Genomic DNA, 16,455 nt, shown 5'->3' on the forward strand with positions numbered 1-16,455 from the left:
ACTCTTTATTCACAGCAATTTTAACAGGGACTTTGGGAGCAGGTTTTTAGCAAGGGGCTGCAGAACTCAGGTATACACATCCGCTGTGTCTCAAGCAGCCAGTGGCTGAACAAGAGAGGAGCGAGGAAGTCTCCACCGCTGGCCTTGGAGGAGGCTGCAGGTTTTGCTCCCCTTGTTAGATTTGGAGAGGGAACCCATAATAAAGGGGGCAGACCAATGGAGCTATAGAGAATGCCTACAAATGCAGGGAATGAGAGGCAGAGAAGGCTGGGTATGATGGAGGAGGGGAAGCCTCAAAGTGCTTGATTTTTGTTTCCCATGCCCCCTTCTAGACCGGTTATGGACGGCGCCCGAGCTACTGCGAGACCCATCCCAGGAGCGGAAAGGCTCTTTCCGGGGAGATGTCTTCAGTATCTCCATAATCATGCAGGAAGTCATATGCCGTGCTGCCCCCTATTGCATGCTGGACATGACCCCTGAAGGTATATAAAGGGCAGGGATTGGTGGTGACAGGCCAGATCCCATCCCCAAACTTTCCTTGTCTGTATGACTATTTTTGAGCCTGGGGCCTTCTACATGCCAAGCAGAGGCTCTGTTCCTGAACAACGGACCCATCCCATGTAACATGGCATTGTTGTTGTTTAGTTGTTTAGTCGTGTCCGACTCTTCGTGGCCCCACGGACCAGAGCTCGCGAGGCACTCCTGTCTTCCACTGCCTCCCACAGTCTGGTCAAACTCATGTTAGTAGCTTCGACAACACTGTCCCACCATCTCGTCCTCTGTCGTCCCCTTCTCCTTGTGCCCTCCATCTTTCCCAACATCAGGGTCTTTTCCAGGGAGTCTTCTCTTCTCAGGAGAAGGCCAAAGTCTTGGAGCCTCAGCTTCAGGATCTGCCCTTCCAGTGAGCACTCAGGGCTGATTTCCTTCAGAATAGAGAGGTTGGATCTTCTTGCAGTCCATGGGACTCTCAAGAGTCTCCCCCAGCACCATAATTCAAAAGTATCCATTCTTCAGCGATCAGCCTTCTTTATGGTCCAGCTCTCACTTCCATACATCACTACTGGGAAAACCATAGCTTTAACTATGGCTTTAACTATGGCATTTAACATGACATTACCGCAATTCTTTTCCATGGCAAACTTTGCCTGGTATGGATTGGAGGGTCACTCTGGAGTTGGTCATGCTGGAATAACCAATATGGAAAAGTCAGAACCGTAGAATTGGAAGGGACCCCAAGGGTCATCTAGCTAAACTCCCTGCAATGCAGGAATCACAACTAAAGCATCCATGACAGATGCCATCCAACCTCTGCTTAAAAACCTCCAAGGAAGAAGAGCTCACCACCTCCAAGGGAGTCTTTCCCACTGTTGAGCCGCTCTTACTGTCAGAAAGTTCTTCCTAATGTTTAGTTGGAATCTCCTTTCTTGTAACTTGAAGCCATTGGTTTGAGTCCTACCCTCCAGGGCAGGAGATAGTAAACTTGCTCCGTATTCCATGGGACAGCTCTTAAGATATTTGAAGATGGCTGTGACATTGGTTTGGAGAGTTGAGCAGGGTTGCTGTGGTGGGTAGGTGAGTTAACACACTGGCCTCGAGTCAAGTGGAGCAGAAACATGGCGGGAGTTAAGGAAGGGTGCAGGGTGGCTGGTCTTGATTACACGCAGAGGACAGGCCCTGTTGTAGGGTTTGGTTGCTGAAACACAGAATGCTGTGTGAAGCAGGGTAGTAATGAAGTTTATGGAGTGATTGCAGAGTGGAGAGGAGTTGGCCTGCCCAGGACAGAAGCGAATTGTTTTCCTTGTCCGACAGAGATCATCAAGAAAGTAGAAAAGCCGCCCCCACTCTGCCGGCCCTCTGTTTCGGTAGACCAAGCCCCGATGGAGTGCATTCAGCTGATGAAGCAGTGCTGGAGCGAGCAGCCTGAGAAAAGGCCAAACATCAACCAGATTTTTGACCAGGTGAGTGGGCCTCCCGAGTAGCTATTTGCCAGGATCCCAGAGGGTAGGGAGATCGCTTCCTAATGCCCCTTCCGTCCCTCTCCTGCAGTTCAAGAGCATCAACAAAGGTCGGAAGACAAACATCATCGACTCCATGCTACGGATGTTGGAGCAGTACTCCAGCAACTTGGAGGACTTGATCCGGGAGCGAACGGAAGAGCTGGAGGTTGAGAAGCAAAAGACAGACAAGTTGTTGACGCAGATGTTGCCCCCGTGAGTCTGTGGAAATTATGTGCGGAGCTTAAGTGGGGCAACCAGAGCGTGTCTTGATGGCCTGACATTCCTAGAAATGAGGGAATTGCCTGTTCACCTGTGCATGTAAGAGGTCTCCAAGTGGGTTGTGTCGCCTGCCTTGCAGGTCAGGTACAGGAAATGCCCGAAACTTCTACAGAAGACATTTCTGCTCTCTTCCTGTTGAGGCTCAGTCCGTTTCCTGTCTCAGCTCAGTGCAACAACCTGTTTGGAGTCTCTCTCCTTCAATCTGTTCTCTTACACCCTAGCTATTATTTCATCTCCTCCTTTATTTCAGGGGGGGGGCGTGGGGTTTTTTTGTCCTCATTTATTTTCTCCAACCGCTCTTTCTCTGTTTTTCCTTTAACGCGTAAAACAAAAAACCCTCAGCTTTTCTCAAAGTTTCCCATCTTTTTTTAAGGCTCCCCTTTTCTGAGCTCCCTTCTGAGCCATGAAGCAAGGATTTTTCTTGCTGCCCCTTCCTTGCTTTGCTGGGATTAATATGTTCTGTCAGCAGTGAGAATTGCTAAGCTTGGAGAGAAATTGGGGGAAGCTGTTTTTAAAAAATATTGTTAATTGCAATTACAGGCACCCTTAAGTGCTTTCTGATTCTCCAAAGGAGAGACTGGCTGACATTTCTGCTTGTCACCCCTTCAGTTCAGTAGCGGAGGCCCTGAAGACTGGCGCTCCAGTGGAACCAGAGTATTTTGAAGAGGTGACCTTGTACTTCAGTGACATTGTGGGCTTCACCACCATCTCAGCCATGAGTGAGCCCATTGAGGTGGTTGACCTTCTGAATGATCTTTACACCCTCTTCGATGCCATCATCGGCTCCCATGATGTCTATAAGGTACAGACCTGTCAGCTCTGTCAGCCACTTTTACTGTGGGCAGGAGGCAGAGAAAGGCTGGGGCTTGGAGGATCCAAGGGATATGAAGGAAAAGAAGATAGGACGACACGGGTGCTTAGTGTTGCCAAGCGAAACTCATATTGGCTGAGAAGTGGAGGATGATTCTAGGGCTCCTGAACGGCTTCCTAGTGATAATCAGGAGAGGGATGTTCTTCAGGGTCCATTAACTAGGTCTCCCTGGCCCTCTGGCAACTGGGGGAGCCTCTTTCCTCGTGGACTCAACCCCTACTAGGGTTCTGTCCTGGGCATGGGACAGGATCTTAGCCTGAGTGGAGAATGTGCTAGATATAGATATGTCCAGGGATAAACAGGTCACATATTGCTAGTAAAAATTTAGGATCCAGGAGGTGAAGTCAGGTCAATCAAAGGTCAGTCAACTCAGATGATAGATGCAGGTCTGATAAAACAGAGGTCAACATCCTTAAAGGCTAAGTAGCAAGGTGGTTAGCACCCTGGAGAGCTCCAGGTGACACACATGCTGGCTGTCAGACAAGGCAGGCTTGTGGACATTCATTCCAGGGAATCCCGACTGAGCCTTAACTAGGACTGCAACTTCCTCTGGGCAGCTAGGTGGGTGGAGCCTCTCCTCTTAAAGGAGCCCAGACTGCTTCTGAAGCTGCTGCCTCCAGCAGCGCGGTGGAGCTCTGGGTTCTGCTGCGGCCTCTGAGCTGGAACCCAGTGTGGGAAGGCAACGTGACCTCTTCAGGCCGGAGAGGTGCTGGCATCAGGAACTCTACTGATGAGGGGAGAATGGCAAAGCCTGGTTCTCAGAGCAGGCCCTGTTCCTGGCTCGAGGTGTCCCCTGAATCCATGGCCTCTTCCCTTGAGAATGGGCTCCATCTCCACCTGGCTTCTCCCAACAGGTGGAGACTATTGGTGACGCCTACATGGTTGCTTCCGGACTGCCCAAGCGCAACGGCAACCGGCACGCAGGTGAGATCGCCAACATGTCGCTGGATATCCTCAGTGCTGTCGGCACCTTCAAGATGCGTCACATGCCAGAAGTGCCAGTACGGATCCGCATCGGCCTGCACTCAGGTAGGCTGTTACGAAGGCAGGGCTGCTGCAATGGCCTCCAGCCACAGGGACCCACCTGTACTTCGTGGCCCTATCCACCCTTACTGGGCTCTTCTGAAGAGAGCTCAACTGGGCAGGAGGGGAGAGGTGATGGGGAGAGCTGTTAAGGTTGAAGAAACCTCTGAGCTCAAGGCTGATCTGTTTCCCACGGCAGGGCCTTGCGTGGCTGGTGTGGTGGGGCTGACGATGCCACGGTACTGTCTTTTCGGAGACACAGTCAACACCGCTTCACGGATGGAGTCCACAGGACTGCGTGAGTAGCACATGGCCTAGACTGGGGGGCTTAATGGGGAGGGGGTTTCTGCTGGGGGTGGAGTCTGCCCAATTTGGATGCCACTAATAATAATATTGTAGGGACACGGGTGGCTCTGTGGGTTAAATCACAGGGCCTAGGACTTGCTGATCAGAAGGTCAGCGGTTTGAATCCCCGCCACGGGGTTGCTCGGTCCCTGCTCCTGCCAACCTAGCAGTTCGAAAGTATGTCAAAGTGCAAGTAGATAAATAGGTACCGCTCCGGCAGGAAGGTAAAGAGCGTTTCTGTACGCTGCTCTGGTTTGCCAGAAGCGGCTTAGTCATGCTGGCCACATGACCCGGAAGCTGTACGCCGGCTCCCTCGGCCAATAAAGCGAGATGAGCGCCGCAACCCCAGAGTCGGCCACGACTGGACCTAATGGTCAGGAGTCCCTTTACCCTTTTACCTAATAATAATATTATATTTCTTACACCCTTCCCATCTGACTGGGTTGTCCCAGCCACTCCGGGTGGCTTCCAACAAACATAGGAATAAAAGGCAATAATTAAAAAAGCCATCAAACTTTATGGCGATAGATTAGGGAGCAAATGGAAATTCGAAGAAGGGCCATAGCTCAGTGGCAGGGCCTCTGCTGTGTATGAAGCTTCAATCCATGGTGGCATTAATGGCTCTCCAGGGATTCAGGCCGGCGCCTTTCTCAGCCTCACAAGGAGATGCTGGGGATTAAACATTAGGAAGAACTTCCTGACAGTAAGAGCTGTTTGACAGTGGAATTTGCTGCCAAGGAGTGTGGTGGAGTCTCCTTCTTTGGAGGTCTTTAAGCAGAGGCCTGACAACCATATGTCAGGAGTGCTCTGATGGGGTTTCCTGCTTGGCAGGGGGTTGGTCTCTTCCAACTCTATGATTAAACCTGGGACCTTTTGCACACTAAGCATGCATGCCCCTTCCCCTGGTTTTGGGATCCCAGCCATTGGTCTGGGGGGGGGAGGGTTTTCTCCCTTTCTCATAACACTAGAACTCATGGATAGCCAATGAAGTGTTTAGGATGGATTAAAGAAAGTCCTCCTTCACACAGCGTGAAACTTGCTCCCACAGGTGGCAGTGATGGCCACCAACACAGATGACTTTAAAAGTGGGATGGACAAATTCATGGAGGAGGCGAGGGCTATGGAGGCAGCAATGCTTCTGGAAGCCAGTTGCTGGAAGCCACAGGAGGGAGCAGGACTCATGTGCTCAAATCCTGCTTGTGGATTTCCCACGGGCATCTGGTTGGCCACTGTGAGAACAGGATGCTGGAGGAGATGGGCCTGATCCAGAAGACCCTTCTTATGCTCTTATGTCTCCCAGAGGCATCCACATCTCACCCCCCACCTGTTGTCTCCACAGCTTATCGAATCCACGTCAACATCCGCACCGTTCAGATCCTACATGACCTCAAGGAAGGTTACAAGCTGGACCTCCGAGGCAAGACAGAGCTCAAGGTACCTGGGGCAAGGGAGGGGCGTCTTCCGACTGCAAGGACCCTCCAATTCTCCCTCCTATCTCCGGTCAAAGCTGCACCCAGAGGATGCAGAACAGACCCAAATCACTAGGATGGGGGAGGGGGGAGCCCTCTGGCAAGCAAAAGAGACGCCCCCTTCAGTTGCATGTGTGTCCATGGGTGATGGTTTCTCTGGCAGGGAAGCAAACAGAGCAGCCCCAGTGTGGGCAGCAGTTCCCAAACTGCTAGATCAGCAGTTCCCAAACTGTTTGGGGTCACTGCCTCCCCCACCCCGTTGCATAAACCCATCCCCAGTGCCGCCTACCCTACCCTGTAAAAAGCATTGTTCAGAATAGCCGTTTGCCCGACCCACTAAGGAAGATAAGAGCACAATGGAATTCAAAACCGTAACCATCGATTGCACATTTATTCAAAATTGATTTACAACTAAGTAGTGTATTTAATTTGGCAAAATGGATTAACTTGTTCCAGTGACAACCAGCTTTTCAAGGTGATAGTCCTTTACACCTGCAGTGCCTCCTCTGGTTTATGAAATTAAAACAAACAAACATCTGTGTATCTGAAGAAGTGTGCATGCACACGAAAGCTCATACCAAGAACTAACTTAGTTGGTCTTTAAGGTGCTACTGGAAGGAATTTTTTTTGTTTTTTGTTTTGACTATGGCTGACCAACACGGCTACCTATCTGTAACTGTTTATGAAATTAGTTAGCCCATCTAGCACTTAATAGAATTTATAGAATTTAGCACTGAATGAAATGTATGTGCTTTGGTAATCCCTACATTTACCCTCTGTAGTGGAACCTGTGTATCGATGCTCTAATGACTTTTGTGCTATCTGGACTTCTCAGCCCTGACCCACCCTGTATATCTGAGTGCTCCTTGCATAGCGTAGCAACAGAATGTTTATGTTACAGGCTGTTCTTGCCTTGAGTCTTCCTAGAGGGGAAGCTATAGGAACGGTATGTTAAGGACTTTTTGGATGTCTGCTTGTCAAGAAGACAGACAGTAAGTGTGTGAAATGAACGGTCTAAGGCATCAAGAGACCGGGGCACCCAAGGTAATGGGTGAAAGAGGATAACGAAGAGAAGCAAGACAGCTTTAGCTCCCTGACCTTTCACGTATGCATTATATGAGCTAAAACCAGTATGTTTCTGAAAGCCCCATGCAAGCTGTGTTAAAATGTGTCTCGGACACAGTTCTCCTAACTGGTGGTCCTCTGAACTCCTGGTTTGGAAATGCTGTTGCTTATCTCTTAATAAACTGGGACGCTAAGCTTGTATATCTCTCTTGGCTGCATTTCTCTTTAAGGTGTTATTCCCTCACCTGGGCATGAACCATTAAGAGGTGGTTTAGAAGTAAGTTCTTAGCCCACTGCTGCCCCCTTGCCTCTTAGCCCCCCCCCAGGTAATCCCACTGCCCCCTCGCCCAAGGGGAGGTAGCACCTGCCTTGGGAACTGCTGTGTTGGCAAAACGCTTCTGGTGTCACCTGTTGCAAGGATTTTTGGGGGGGCTGCTGCTCTTGGTGCTCAGGGAGTTCATTCGAAACAAGTCCTTGCACCCGCACCAGCCTCTTTCTTTTTCTTCGCAGGGAAAAGGCACTGAAGAGACATTTTGGCTCACAGGTCGCGCGGGCTTTAACAAACCTATCCCCACACCCCCTGACCTACAGCCAGGGTGAGTTCAGAGGACAAGGAACAGAACATCCAGCTTTGGAACAGAATAGGGTGGGCTCTGGGCTCTTGGGGGACACAGCCCCCTTCTCCACACAAACCCCCTGTTTCTCCTCTCTGCTTCCAGGGCGAGCAACCACGGGATAAGTATGCACGAGATCCCAGAAGACCGAAGGAAGAAGCTAGAGAAAGCACGCGGAGGGAATGCGTAGCCAGAGAGCAGCCATGTTAACATGAGCCCACTTGTGATGGAGGTGAGGCTGGGACAGAAGGGGGAGTGAAACATGTGCCCTTGGACTTGCACGCCCAGCCTCTGCCTCCAAGAGACTTTGAGCTCCTCTCCCATCCTTGCAAAATGTGATCTGCCCTGAATCCTCCTGTTACTTCAGGGGTGTGGAGAAAGGATAATAATAATAATAATAATAATAATTTATTATTCATACCCCACCCATCTGGCTGGGTTTCCCCAGCCACTCTGGGTGGCTTCCAACAGAACACTAAAATGCAAGAACCTATTAAACATTAAAAAGCTTCTCTAAACAGGGCTGCCTTCAGATGTCTTCTAAAAGTTTGGTAGTTGTTTATCTCTTTGACATCTGATGGGAGGGCGTTCCACAGAGCGGGTGCCACCACCGACAAGGCCCTCTGCCTGGTTCCCTGTAACTTGGCTTCTCGCAGGGAGGGAACCGCCAGAAGGCCCTCGGCGTTGGACCTCAGTGTCCAGGCAGAACAATGGGGTGGAGACGCTCCTTCAGATATACTGGCCCTTTGAGGCTGTTTAGGGCTTTCAAGGTCAGCACCAACACTTTGAATTGTGCTTGGAAACATACTGGGAGCCAGTGTAGGACTTTCAAGACGTGTGTTATATGGTCTTGGATTCTTGTGTCTTCTCTCTTCCCTTCTAATGCCCCATCTGCAGCAAGTAACTTTGAGCCACATGCATTTTCTCATTCCTCTGCCTGGTTTCTGGATTTGAAGATGTTAGGGACTGGGGGAGAAATTCAGGTCGGTTTGAATTTCAGCTACCTAATTTGCCACGCCCTGAACAAGACCCTTCGGCGTTTATACGTCTCCACATTCTGCATCGTGGATCTTCAACCAAAGAATGTGTAAAGAAATGCATGTATTGGGGGGGGGGGTAAAGAATTGCACATATCTGCGGGTATCATTGCTTGCAAAAACGTGTGTATTGGGCAAAATTGAGTACAAAAACATGTACAAGAAATGCGTGGACTTTACCAAAAGCAGATGCAAACTGGTGTGGAAATGTGGTGGGAAAAGAACGGGAAAATGAGAAGCCGAGGAAAGCCAGATTTCTCCAGCCTAGGGCTTGCCGATCAGAAGGTCGGCAGTTCGAATCCCCGCACACGGGGTGAGCTCCCGTTGTTCGGTCCCAGCTCCTGCCCACCTAGCAGTTCAAAAGCATGTCAAGTAGATAAATAGGTACCACTCCGGCAGGAAGGTAAACAGCATTTCCGGGCACTGCTCTGGTTCGCCAGAAGCGGCTTAGTCATGCTGGCCACATGACCCAGAAGCTGTCTGTGGACAAATGCTGGCTCCCTGAGCTTATAGAGCGAGATGAGCACCACAACCCCAGAGTCATCCACGACTGGACCTAACAGTCAGGGGTACCTTTACCTTTACCTTCCATTACAACAATAGCTGTTGGATTGTGGAACAGACTCCTTCGAAAGGTGGTGGGCTGTCTTTGGTTGGAGGTTTTTAAACAGAGGTTGGACAGCCTTCTATCAGGGATTCTTTAGCTGTGTTTCCTGCATTGCTGGGGCTTGGGCTAGATGGCCCTGGGATCGCAGTTCTATGATCCTGTGATTCCATATGCTGCAGCACAGGATAGTGTAACGTAGGACTTCCTATGGCCTACTTATTTCTCTCTCTGGCCATAGAGATATGGCCTAGAGCACCCCATAGTGGAGTGGATTGCTCCGGGGCATTTCACACTTTCGATCAGCTGGATACCATATTTTTCGCTCTATAAGACACACCCGACCATAAGACGCACCTAGTTTTAGAGAACAAGAAAAAAAAATTCTCTCCCTCTCTACGCAGCGCCTCTCCAGCAAAGCGAAGTCAGAACAGCAAGAGGGATCGTTGCGCAGTGAAAGCAGCAATCCCTCTTGCTGTTCTGGCTTCTGGGATAGCTGTGCAGCCTGCATTCGCTCCATAAGACGCACACACATTTCCGCTTACTTTTTAGAAGGGAAAAAGTGAGTCTTATAGAGCGAAAAATACAGTAGCTTGGTTGGTTAGAGCGTGTTGCTGACAATGCCCAGGTTGTGGGTTTGATCCCCGTAAAGGACAGCTTTATATTCCTGCACTGCAGGGGATTAGACTAGATGCTCCTCTGTGCTTCTGTGGTCTTACCTAACTTTGTTTCTCCTGTGTATGCAGCTCAAACAGCAACAGAGACCTGTGGTCTGCACCTGCCACCGCTTTCTAACCAACTCTGATGAGGCCTTTCACGTAGCCTGCGAGGCAGGTAGTCAGGAGCGACCTTTGGAAGGGGGATGAATCCGCAGTTGGTGCTCGAGGGACTCGCAGCCTCCTTCGCCCGCGGCCATCTTGGACTCACCCTTTCTTCACTCTTCTCTCTTCCTCTGCCACTCTTGCTGGCTCTGGTGCACAAAGGACCTTTGGCCAACCTAGAATTCACTCTCCAACCAAAAAGGAAAACGAAAAGTGGCCAGCGTGCGGCGGGACTTCCGGCCAAATCCGAGAACGGCTGTGGATTCTCCTCTCTCGCCTCCATTGCCGCAGACTATAATGAAAGGATGGACGTCCATTCTGTTTTCGGAGCGGCTTTCTTCGGAGAAGATCAGGGTCGACGGGGGGGACTCTGTCATGGTTTCTTTTGGCCAGTGCAGGATGCTTGCGGGCAGTGATTCCATAGAGGACAGTCCTGGTGATCTGGTTAAATGGAGCCATGCTTGGGGCTAGAGGGAGCAGGCTTTGTTCCTGCCCCACCTTAAGGACTTGTGTCTGTAGATGCGGCAGTGACCCAGCAGGTGGCAGGGTGGCCTTGGCGCGGCGTAAATTCACTGTCCCTTCTCTTTTCGGAGAACAGGGGCAGGTTCCATGTGGAGATTAAACTGGGAGGGAGGAGGTTGAGGAGCCTTATCAGACAGGATGTGCCTGGAGATTCATCATGGCCCCATGTTTAAGCAAGCGAACCATCCTTTGGGAATTCAGCTCATATAGCTAACCACCAGGTGACAGCGTTTCCTGATGGGAAAACTTGCAGGACTTTCAGAAATTGGCTTTTCTTCTTAAGGGGTGGCCGCGTATTACAAACCCTTGAGCTCCAACCTTTCTTTAGAACCAGTAATAAAGAACAGTAAACAGATACTTTGGGACTGGGCTGTTTAGAGTGGAGAAGTGAGGAGGGTGTGGAGTATCTCGACAGTAGCCCCGAATCTCCCGGGTGAGAATATGGATCTCTCTGGGATGTCATTTAGTATTCGACATTAAGCCTCCAGCTGGACATTCTACAGCCTGGCCAAGCATTCAAGGAGATGAGAAAGGAATTGGGGCAAGTTTGAGGATGGGTTGGGGCTGCAAACATTTGTTCTGATCTACAAACCTATTGTGAATAGTATTCTGCACCCCGGAAGAGTTTTCTTAATGGGATGTCCCTTGAAACAGCCTGTGTGTTACGAGTTACGTTTCAGAAAAGCGTTGGAAATCGGCTTTCAAAAGGGTTTTTGGCTATAAATTTACTCATCGCAGCAATTTTTCCTCAGATATCCCAGGTGATACTTCGAAAACCTGGCTCATTTTCAACTTCGGATTCGAATAATTGGTTTCAAAGGGGTTGTTGGAATTGATCCTAGGGGGTCATCCGTGGTTGACTGTCTGTCTGAATTTCAAAAGCTTGCTCAATACGCAGAGCAAAACTTTGCTCCTGGTATCTATCTGCAGGCAAAACTGTTAGAAGACATGTCATCCTGTGGTGAGATGGCACATGCAATTGAGCATGTATATAAGATTATATTTCTTCAAAGGGATTTTTGTTATTTGTCACCAGGCAAAAAAATATTTTCCTTAAAGGGGCAGGCAGTGGCAATCGATCACCATTTCCCCACTGGGCATGGATTGGCTGGCCTCAGAATTTGTCTATCATTTTCATAGACTGTGTACAAATTGTACTTTTTTCCTTCATTCTTATTATCAGCATTGGGATATTTTATTTAATTATATATATATATATGGTGTTTTTTGCAATGTTATTTTGCTGATCTGAGCGGGGAGGATACAGGGCAGCGGTAGCATCTGTGGGGGTCGGGGAGGCTAAGAATGTATGTGTACAATATATGCATCCTTGCGACATGGCAGAGGCGATCCTTATACTCTGTATCCTATGGGGATGTCCAGTAGGTGCTTTGCAGCTGGTCCATAAATGACTGTATGTGCGAACTCTGCAATTAAAGGGCCAGACTAGTGATCCTGAGGGGTGTGTTGGATTATTTAACCTGCCCAAGAGGGGCTTACACTGCAGTTGGGGTTCTGCCCTTAAACCAAGTTAGCACTGGCTCACCCCCAGTCCTCCCAAGGAGTCAGGATGTGTTCCTGAGCTGGCCCAACTGCACACAGGCAGATGCTAAATCAGGGGTCAGCAGACTTTTTCAGCAGGGGGCCGGTCCACTGTCCCTCAAACCTTGTGGGGGGCCAGACCGAATTCCTATGCCCCACAAATAATCCAGAGATGTGTTTTAAATAAAAGGACACATTCTACTCATGTAAAAACACCAGGCAGGCCCCACAAATAATCCAGAGATGCGTTTTAAATAAAAGGGCACATTCTACTCATGTAAAAATACACTGATTCCCTGACCGTCCGCGGGCCAGATTTAGAAGGCGATTGGGCCGGATCCGGCCCCAGGGACTTAGTTTGCCTACCCATGATCATCATCATCATGGACTCTTAGAATTGTAGAGTTGGAAGGGAAACCGAGGGTCATCTATTCCAACCCACCCGCAATGTGGGAATCTCAACTAAAGCATCCATGACAGGTGGCCATCTCCTCCTTATCCAGGACACAGCACAGCCAGAGCAAGAAAAGGTGTGTGCTGTATTCTGCTACAAAGCAACCAAAGGGCCAACCTGAACAGGACAGTGTCGAGTAGTGGTTAGCGCTGGACTAACTCAGCAATAAGGCTCCCTTGGTGAAGTTGGGCTAGTCATTCTCTGTCAGCCTGGCCTACCTTGCAAAGTTGTTGTTAGGGTAAAAGTGTGTTGAGGAGAAACCATGTATGCAGCTGCCATGAGGCCCTGGGAGGAAAAAGGGGGGGTGAAGGGTGGGATTCAATTAAGTTTTACTCATTGAAATAAATGCACACAGTTAATTCGTTTAAGCGAATCTGCTCTGAGGAAAACTTAGTTCAATACCACCCTAAATGTAATAATATTAGGAATGTTGGGGGTGTTAGATTCAGTTCACATATATAGGCAAAACTACCTAATTCACACTTTTGTGGGGGAAATGCCACCTGTTGGAAGTTGTATTTCCATGAATTTTGCAATGCGATTCTCTAGTCAAGCAAGTTGTTACAAAAATACAACACAATCATGTGAAAAATTGTATATGAGGCAAAATTTCACACAAAGAGGTTAATGGTTAAACCATGCGCTAAATGGTTCCTTTGGAGAAAGAATATTATTAGCTGCACTATTTTGCCTGCTTGGAAAACTTCACCTGCTGAGTTTCTGCCTGTTTCTGGGTAGCTGCAGGCCAGGCAGGAATCCACCCATCTCTGTTACAGATGAGGAGAGGCAGATCGGCAGTGGATCTTCACGATGACAGGCTCAAGCAATATTTCTCAAGCGCAGCTGGTTAATTCTAACAATGAAGAAACAAAACCACAAATGCACCTTCCGGTGTCTTGCAACGATGACTCCAGTTTTCTGGCGGTAGCTGAACAACAATATCTTTCCTCAAAAGTTGTTTTTGGTGTTGTTCTGCATCTACTTTGCTTCTTTTCTCCAGTGCCGGATTTATGCACAGTGGTACCTCGGGTTACAGACGCTTCAGGTTACAGACTACGCTCACCCAGAAATAGTACCTCGGGTTAAGAACTTTGCTTCAGGATGAGAACAGAAATTGGGCTCCGGTGGTGCGGCGGCAGCAGGAGGCCCCATTAGCTAAAGTGGTGCTTCAGGTTAAGAACAATTTCAGGTTAAGAATGGACCTCCAGAACGAATTAAGTACTTAACCCGAGGTACCACTGTATAGGCTAAGTAGGCTGAAGCCTAGGGCCTCTAGATCTAGGGGGCCTACCCAGCCTGCCTGCCCTCCCCCAGCGGGCAGTCTCCCCTCTCCCAAAATTGCAAACCCAACTATTAGATTCAGGGCCAGCCTGTGGGGCCCAATTTGAAACTCTAGGGCCCAACGTGCACTTTTTTTGTGGGGCCCTAGTTCACAGCCACAATCTGCAGAATCTTAGAGATGTCAATCTGTGTGCTAGGTCATTTTCACAAGGTCAGCAAAGCCCTTAAGAAATCAGACCTGTTATTGAGTTCTTGTGCAAGTTTGTACAGTTCACGTCTGGATTTTTTAAAAGAGAAGATTTTGATGAGCTTGAGAAACAAGAAAAGCCACCTTGCCAAATGTTAACTACAAAAGAAGGAAATGACAGAAGTGCACCTTAGATGCACTTTCCTCAAGAGATAAGTTTAGGATAAAATCCTTTATTTCTATATTAGATGCACGTGAAGCCAATTTAAAAAGAAGTGCTGTGTACAGTAATGTTGCACAATTGTTTTTCCATTCTTGCTATTCTGATAGCATCTAAGCAAGAAATTCAGCAAGGTGTTGAACTATTGACAGAAGTCTACCCAGAAGATATTGAGCTGAAACTTACTGATGAACTTTTGCACTTTCACCAGTACATAAGACTTACAGCAGAGCACTCATACAGGTCTCATACAGACCTTTATCAAATGATATATAAGGGAAAAATTCAGATGGCCTTTCCTAATGTGGAAGCAATCTTGCGGCTATTTCTTAGCTTTATGGTCACTAACTGCTCGGGAGAGAGGAGTTTTTCAAGACTCAAAAGAATTTAAAATGAATTAAGGGCCACGATGTCTCGAGAGAGGTTGTCCGCACTGAGCATTGTGTACATTGAAAGTGACAAACTTAGACAAACAAATTTTGATGCAGTTTTCAGACGTCCTTTAGAGGAGAAATTGTGAATTGCAGAATTTTAAATACCCATCATCACCCTTGAGCTTCACTCAATTTAGTTTATAACACTCTTCCATTTTCTTCTCGTCGTGAGGGTGGGAGCTTGGGAGGGGCCTCACAAGTGGAGGAGCTGAGGGCCTCTCTCCATCGAAATCCGGCCCTGCTTTTCTCTCTCTCCCCCCACCCCCCCATTTTTATAGGGTATTTGAGAATAAGTAAATCCACAAGCGGGACGCGGGTGGTGCTGTGGGTAAAACCTCAGTGCCTAGGACTTGCCGATCGTATGGTTGGCGGTTCGAATCCCCGCGGCGGGGTGAGCTCCTGTCTTTCGGTCCCAGCTCCTGCCCACCTAGCAGTTCGAAAGCACCCTTAAGTGCAAGTAGATAAATAGGTACCGCTTTATAGCGGGAAGGTAAACGGCGTTTCCGTGTGCTGCGCTGGTCCTGGCTCGCCAGAGCAGCTTCGTCACGTTGGCCACGTGATCCGGAAGTGTCTCCGGACAGCGCTGGCCCCTGGCCTCTTAAGTGAGATGGGCGCACAACCCTGGAGTTAGACACAACTGGCCTGTACGGGCAGGGGTACCTTTACCTTTACCTAAATCCACAAGCAGAGGAAGCTACCTGTTCAATAATGACCGCTCCCTGCATAAAACGGGGGGCACCCTTTGCGTGGATGCGCGCAGCCCCTGGATCTGGAGCGGCGCCATCAACACAGGCTTGGCTTTGCCTTCCCCCAGGTGGGATACCTGGAGGTCTCCTACCTCAGTCAGTTGTCCAATCCTGCCTAGGGGGGAGCGTTGCCAAGGAGACCAGGCCAGGTAGGGGAGGGACTACTTGCCCACACAATAGAGGGAGGATCTTACCTGGGAATCCTCACTTGGCTCCAGAGCTTCTCCCACCCTACCCACCCTCAGTTAAGTCTTATTTTGCAGGTTAACTTTTCTTCACAGGTATGCGGGCGCTGCTACGTCAAGGTCGCTGTTGAAGGGCCAGAAAGGATTTCCCCTGCATTGGCAGGTTTTGCCTTTCCCGTAGCAAAACGTCACAACGTTGGCGGTATCAGGCCTTGGGCGGAATCCTTTAGTCTATCTTCCTCTTTGCAGCGGCGATACCAGGGTTCCCCGTTAAAGGGGTTTCTGAAGGGAGGCTTTGACCGTACGCCGAAAGGTCGTCATTGCTCTCCCTGGCGCCGGCGGCGTAACGGGGGCGGCTATCTCTGCTTGAATATATGTTCTCCAGAGCCGGCCCATCCCCCCCCCCGAATGGATAACCCTGATGTTCCCTAGGCTGGGGAGGGATAATGCCCAATGCCTGAGCCAAGTTCTACCCACATCTGAAATATAATAAAGTTGTGGCCAATTTAATCCCATAGCACGTTGTCTTGAGTCATTATTCCACGTGATGGGGGGGGGGCGCCCGGGATCTGGGAGACTCTGCCTGTCCACGCAAAGTATGTTGAGGTGATTGCAGCACACCCTCACCCTTCCCTCACCCAGCAAACCAACTTACACTGGAGCACTGCAACTAACAAACTGCAATTGAAACGGAAACCCGCCTCCTCACCAAGAACAGACCCTGTGGTTCCGGGTGTCATAAGAATAAAAATGTCCCAG

The 16,455-nt window shown here is 49.3% G+C and overlaps 1 protein-coding gene across 8 annotated transcripts in view; it reads left to right on the plus strand.

Moving 5' to 3' along the window:
* The window catches only part of GUCY2D (guanylate cyclase 2D, retinal), a 69,841-nt gene that overhangs the window by 32,562 nt on the left and 20,824 nt on the right, over positions 1 to 16,455 (plus strand). For 7 of the 8 annotated variants that reach the window (XM_081886727.1, XM_081886733.1, XM_081886732.1 and 4 more), the window contains 10 exons: positions 333 to 482; positions 1,810 to 1,958; positions 2,047 to 2,210; positions 2,886 to 3,078; positions 4,002 to 4,176; positions 4,370 to 4,468; positions 5,855 to 5,949; positions 7,560 to 7,645; positions 7,769 to 7,895; positions 10,051 to 12,100. In XM_081886727.1, the coding sequence (XP_081742853.1) occupies positions 333 to 482; positions 1,810 to 1,958; positions 2,047 to 2,210; positions 2,886 to 3,078; positions 4,002 to 4,176; positions 4,370 to 4,468; positions 5,855 to 5,949; positions 7,560 to 7,645; positions 7,769 to 7,853 (1,196 nt within the window). In that variant the 3' untranslated portion in view covers positions 7,854 to 7,895; positions 10,051 to 12,100. Of the gene's footprint in view, positions 1 to 332; positions 483 to 1,809; positions 1,959 to 2,046; positions 2,211 to 2,885; positions 3,079 to 4,001; positions 4,177 to 4,369; positions 4,469 to 5,854; positions 5,950 to 7,559; positions 7,646 to 7,768; positions 7,896 to 10,050; positions 12,101 to 16,455 lie in introns of those variants that run through there. The other variant, XR_014162583.1, reaches the window with a different exon arrangement.

This window comes from Podarcis melisellensis, assembly GCF_964234715.1.
Source record: "Podarcis melisellensis genome assembly, chromosome: 13".
NCBI classification, from domain to species: Eukaryota; Metazoa; Chordata; class Lepidosauria; order Squamata; family Lacertidae; genus Podarcis; species Podarcis melisellensis.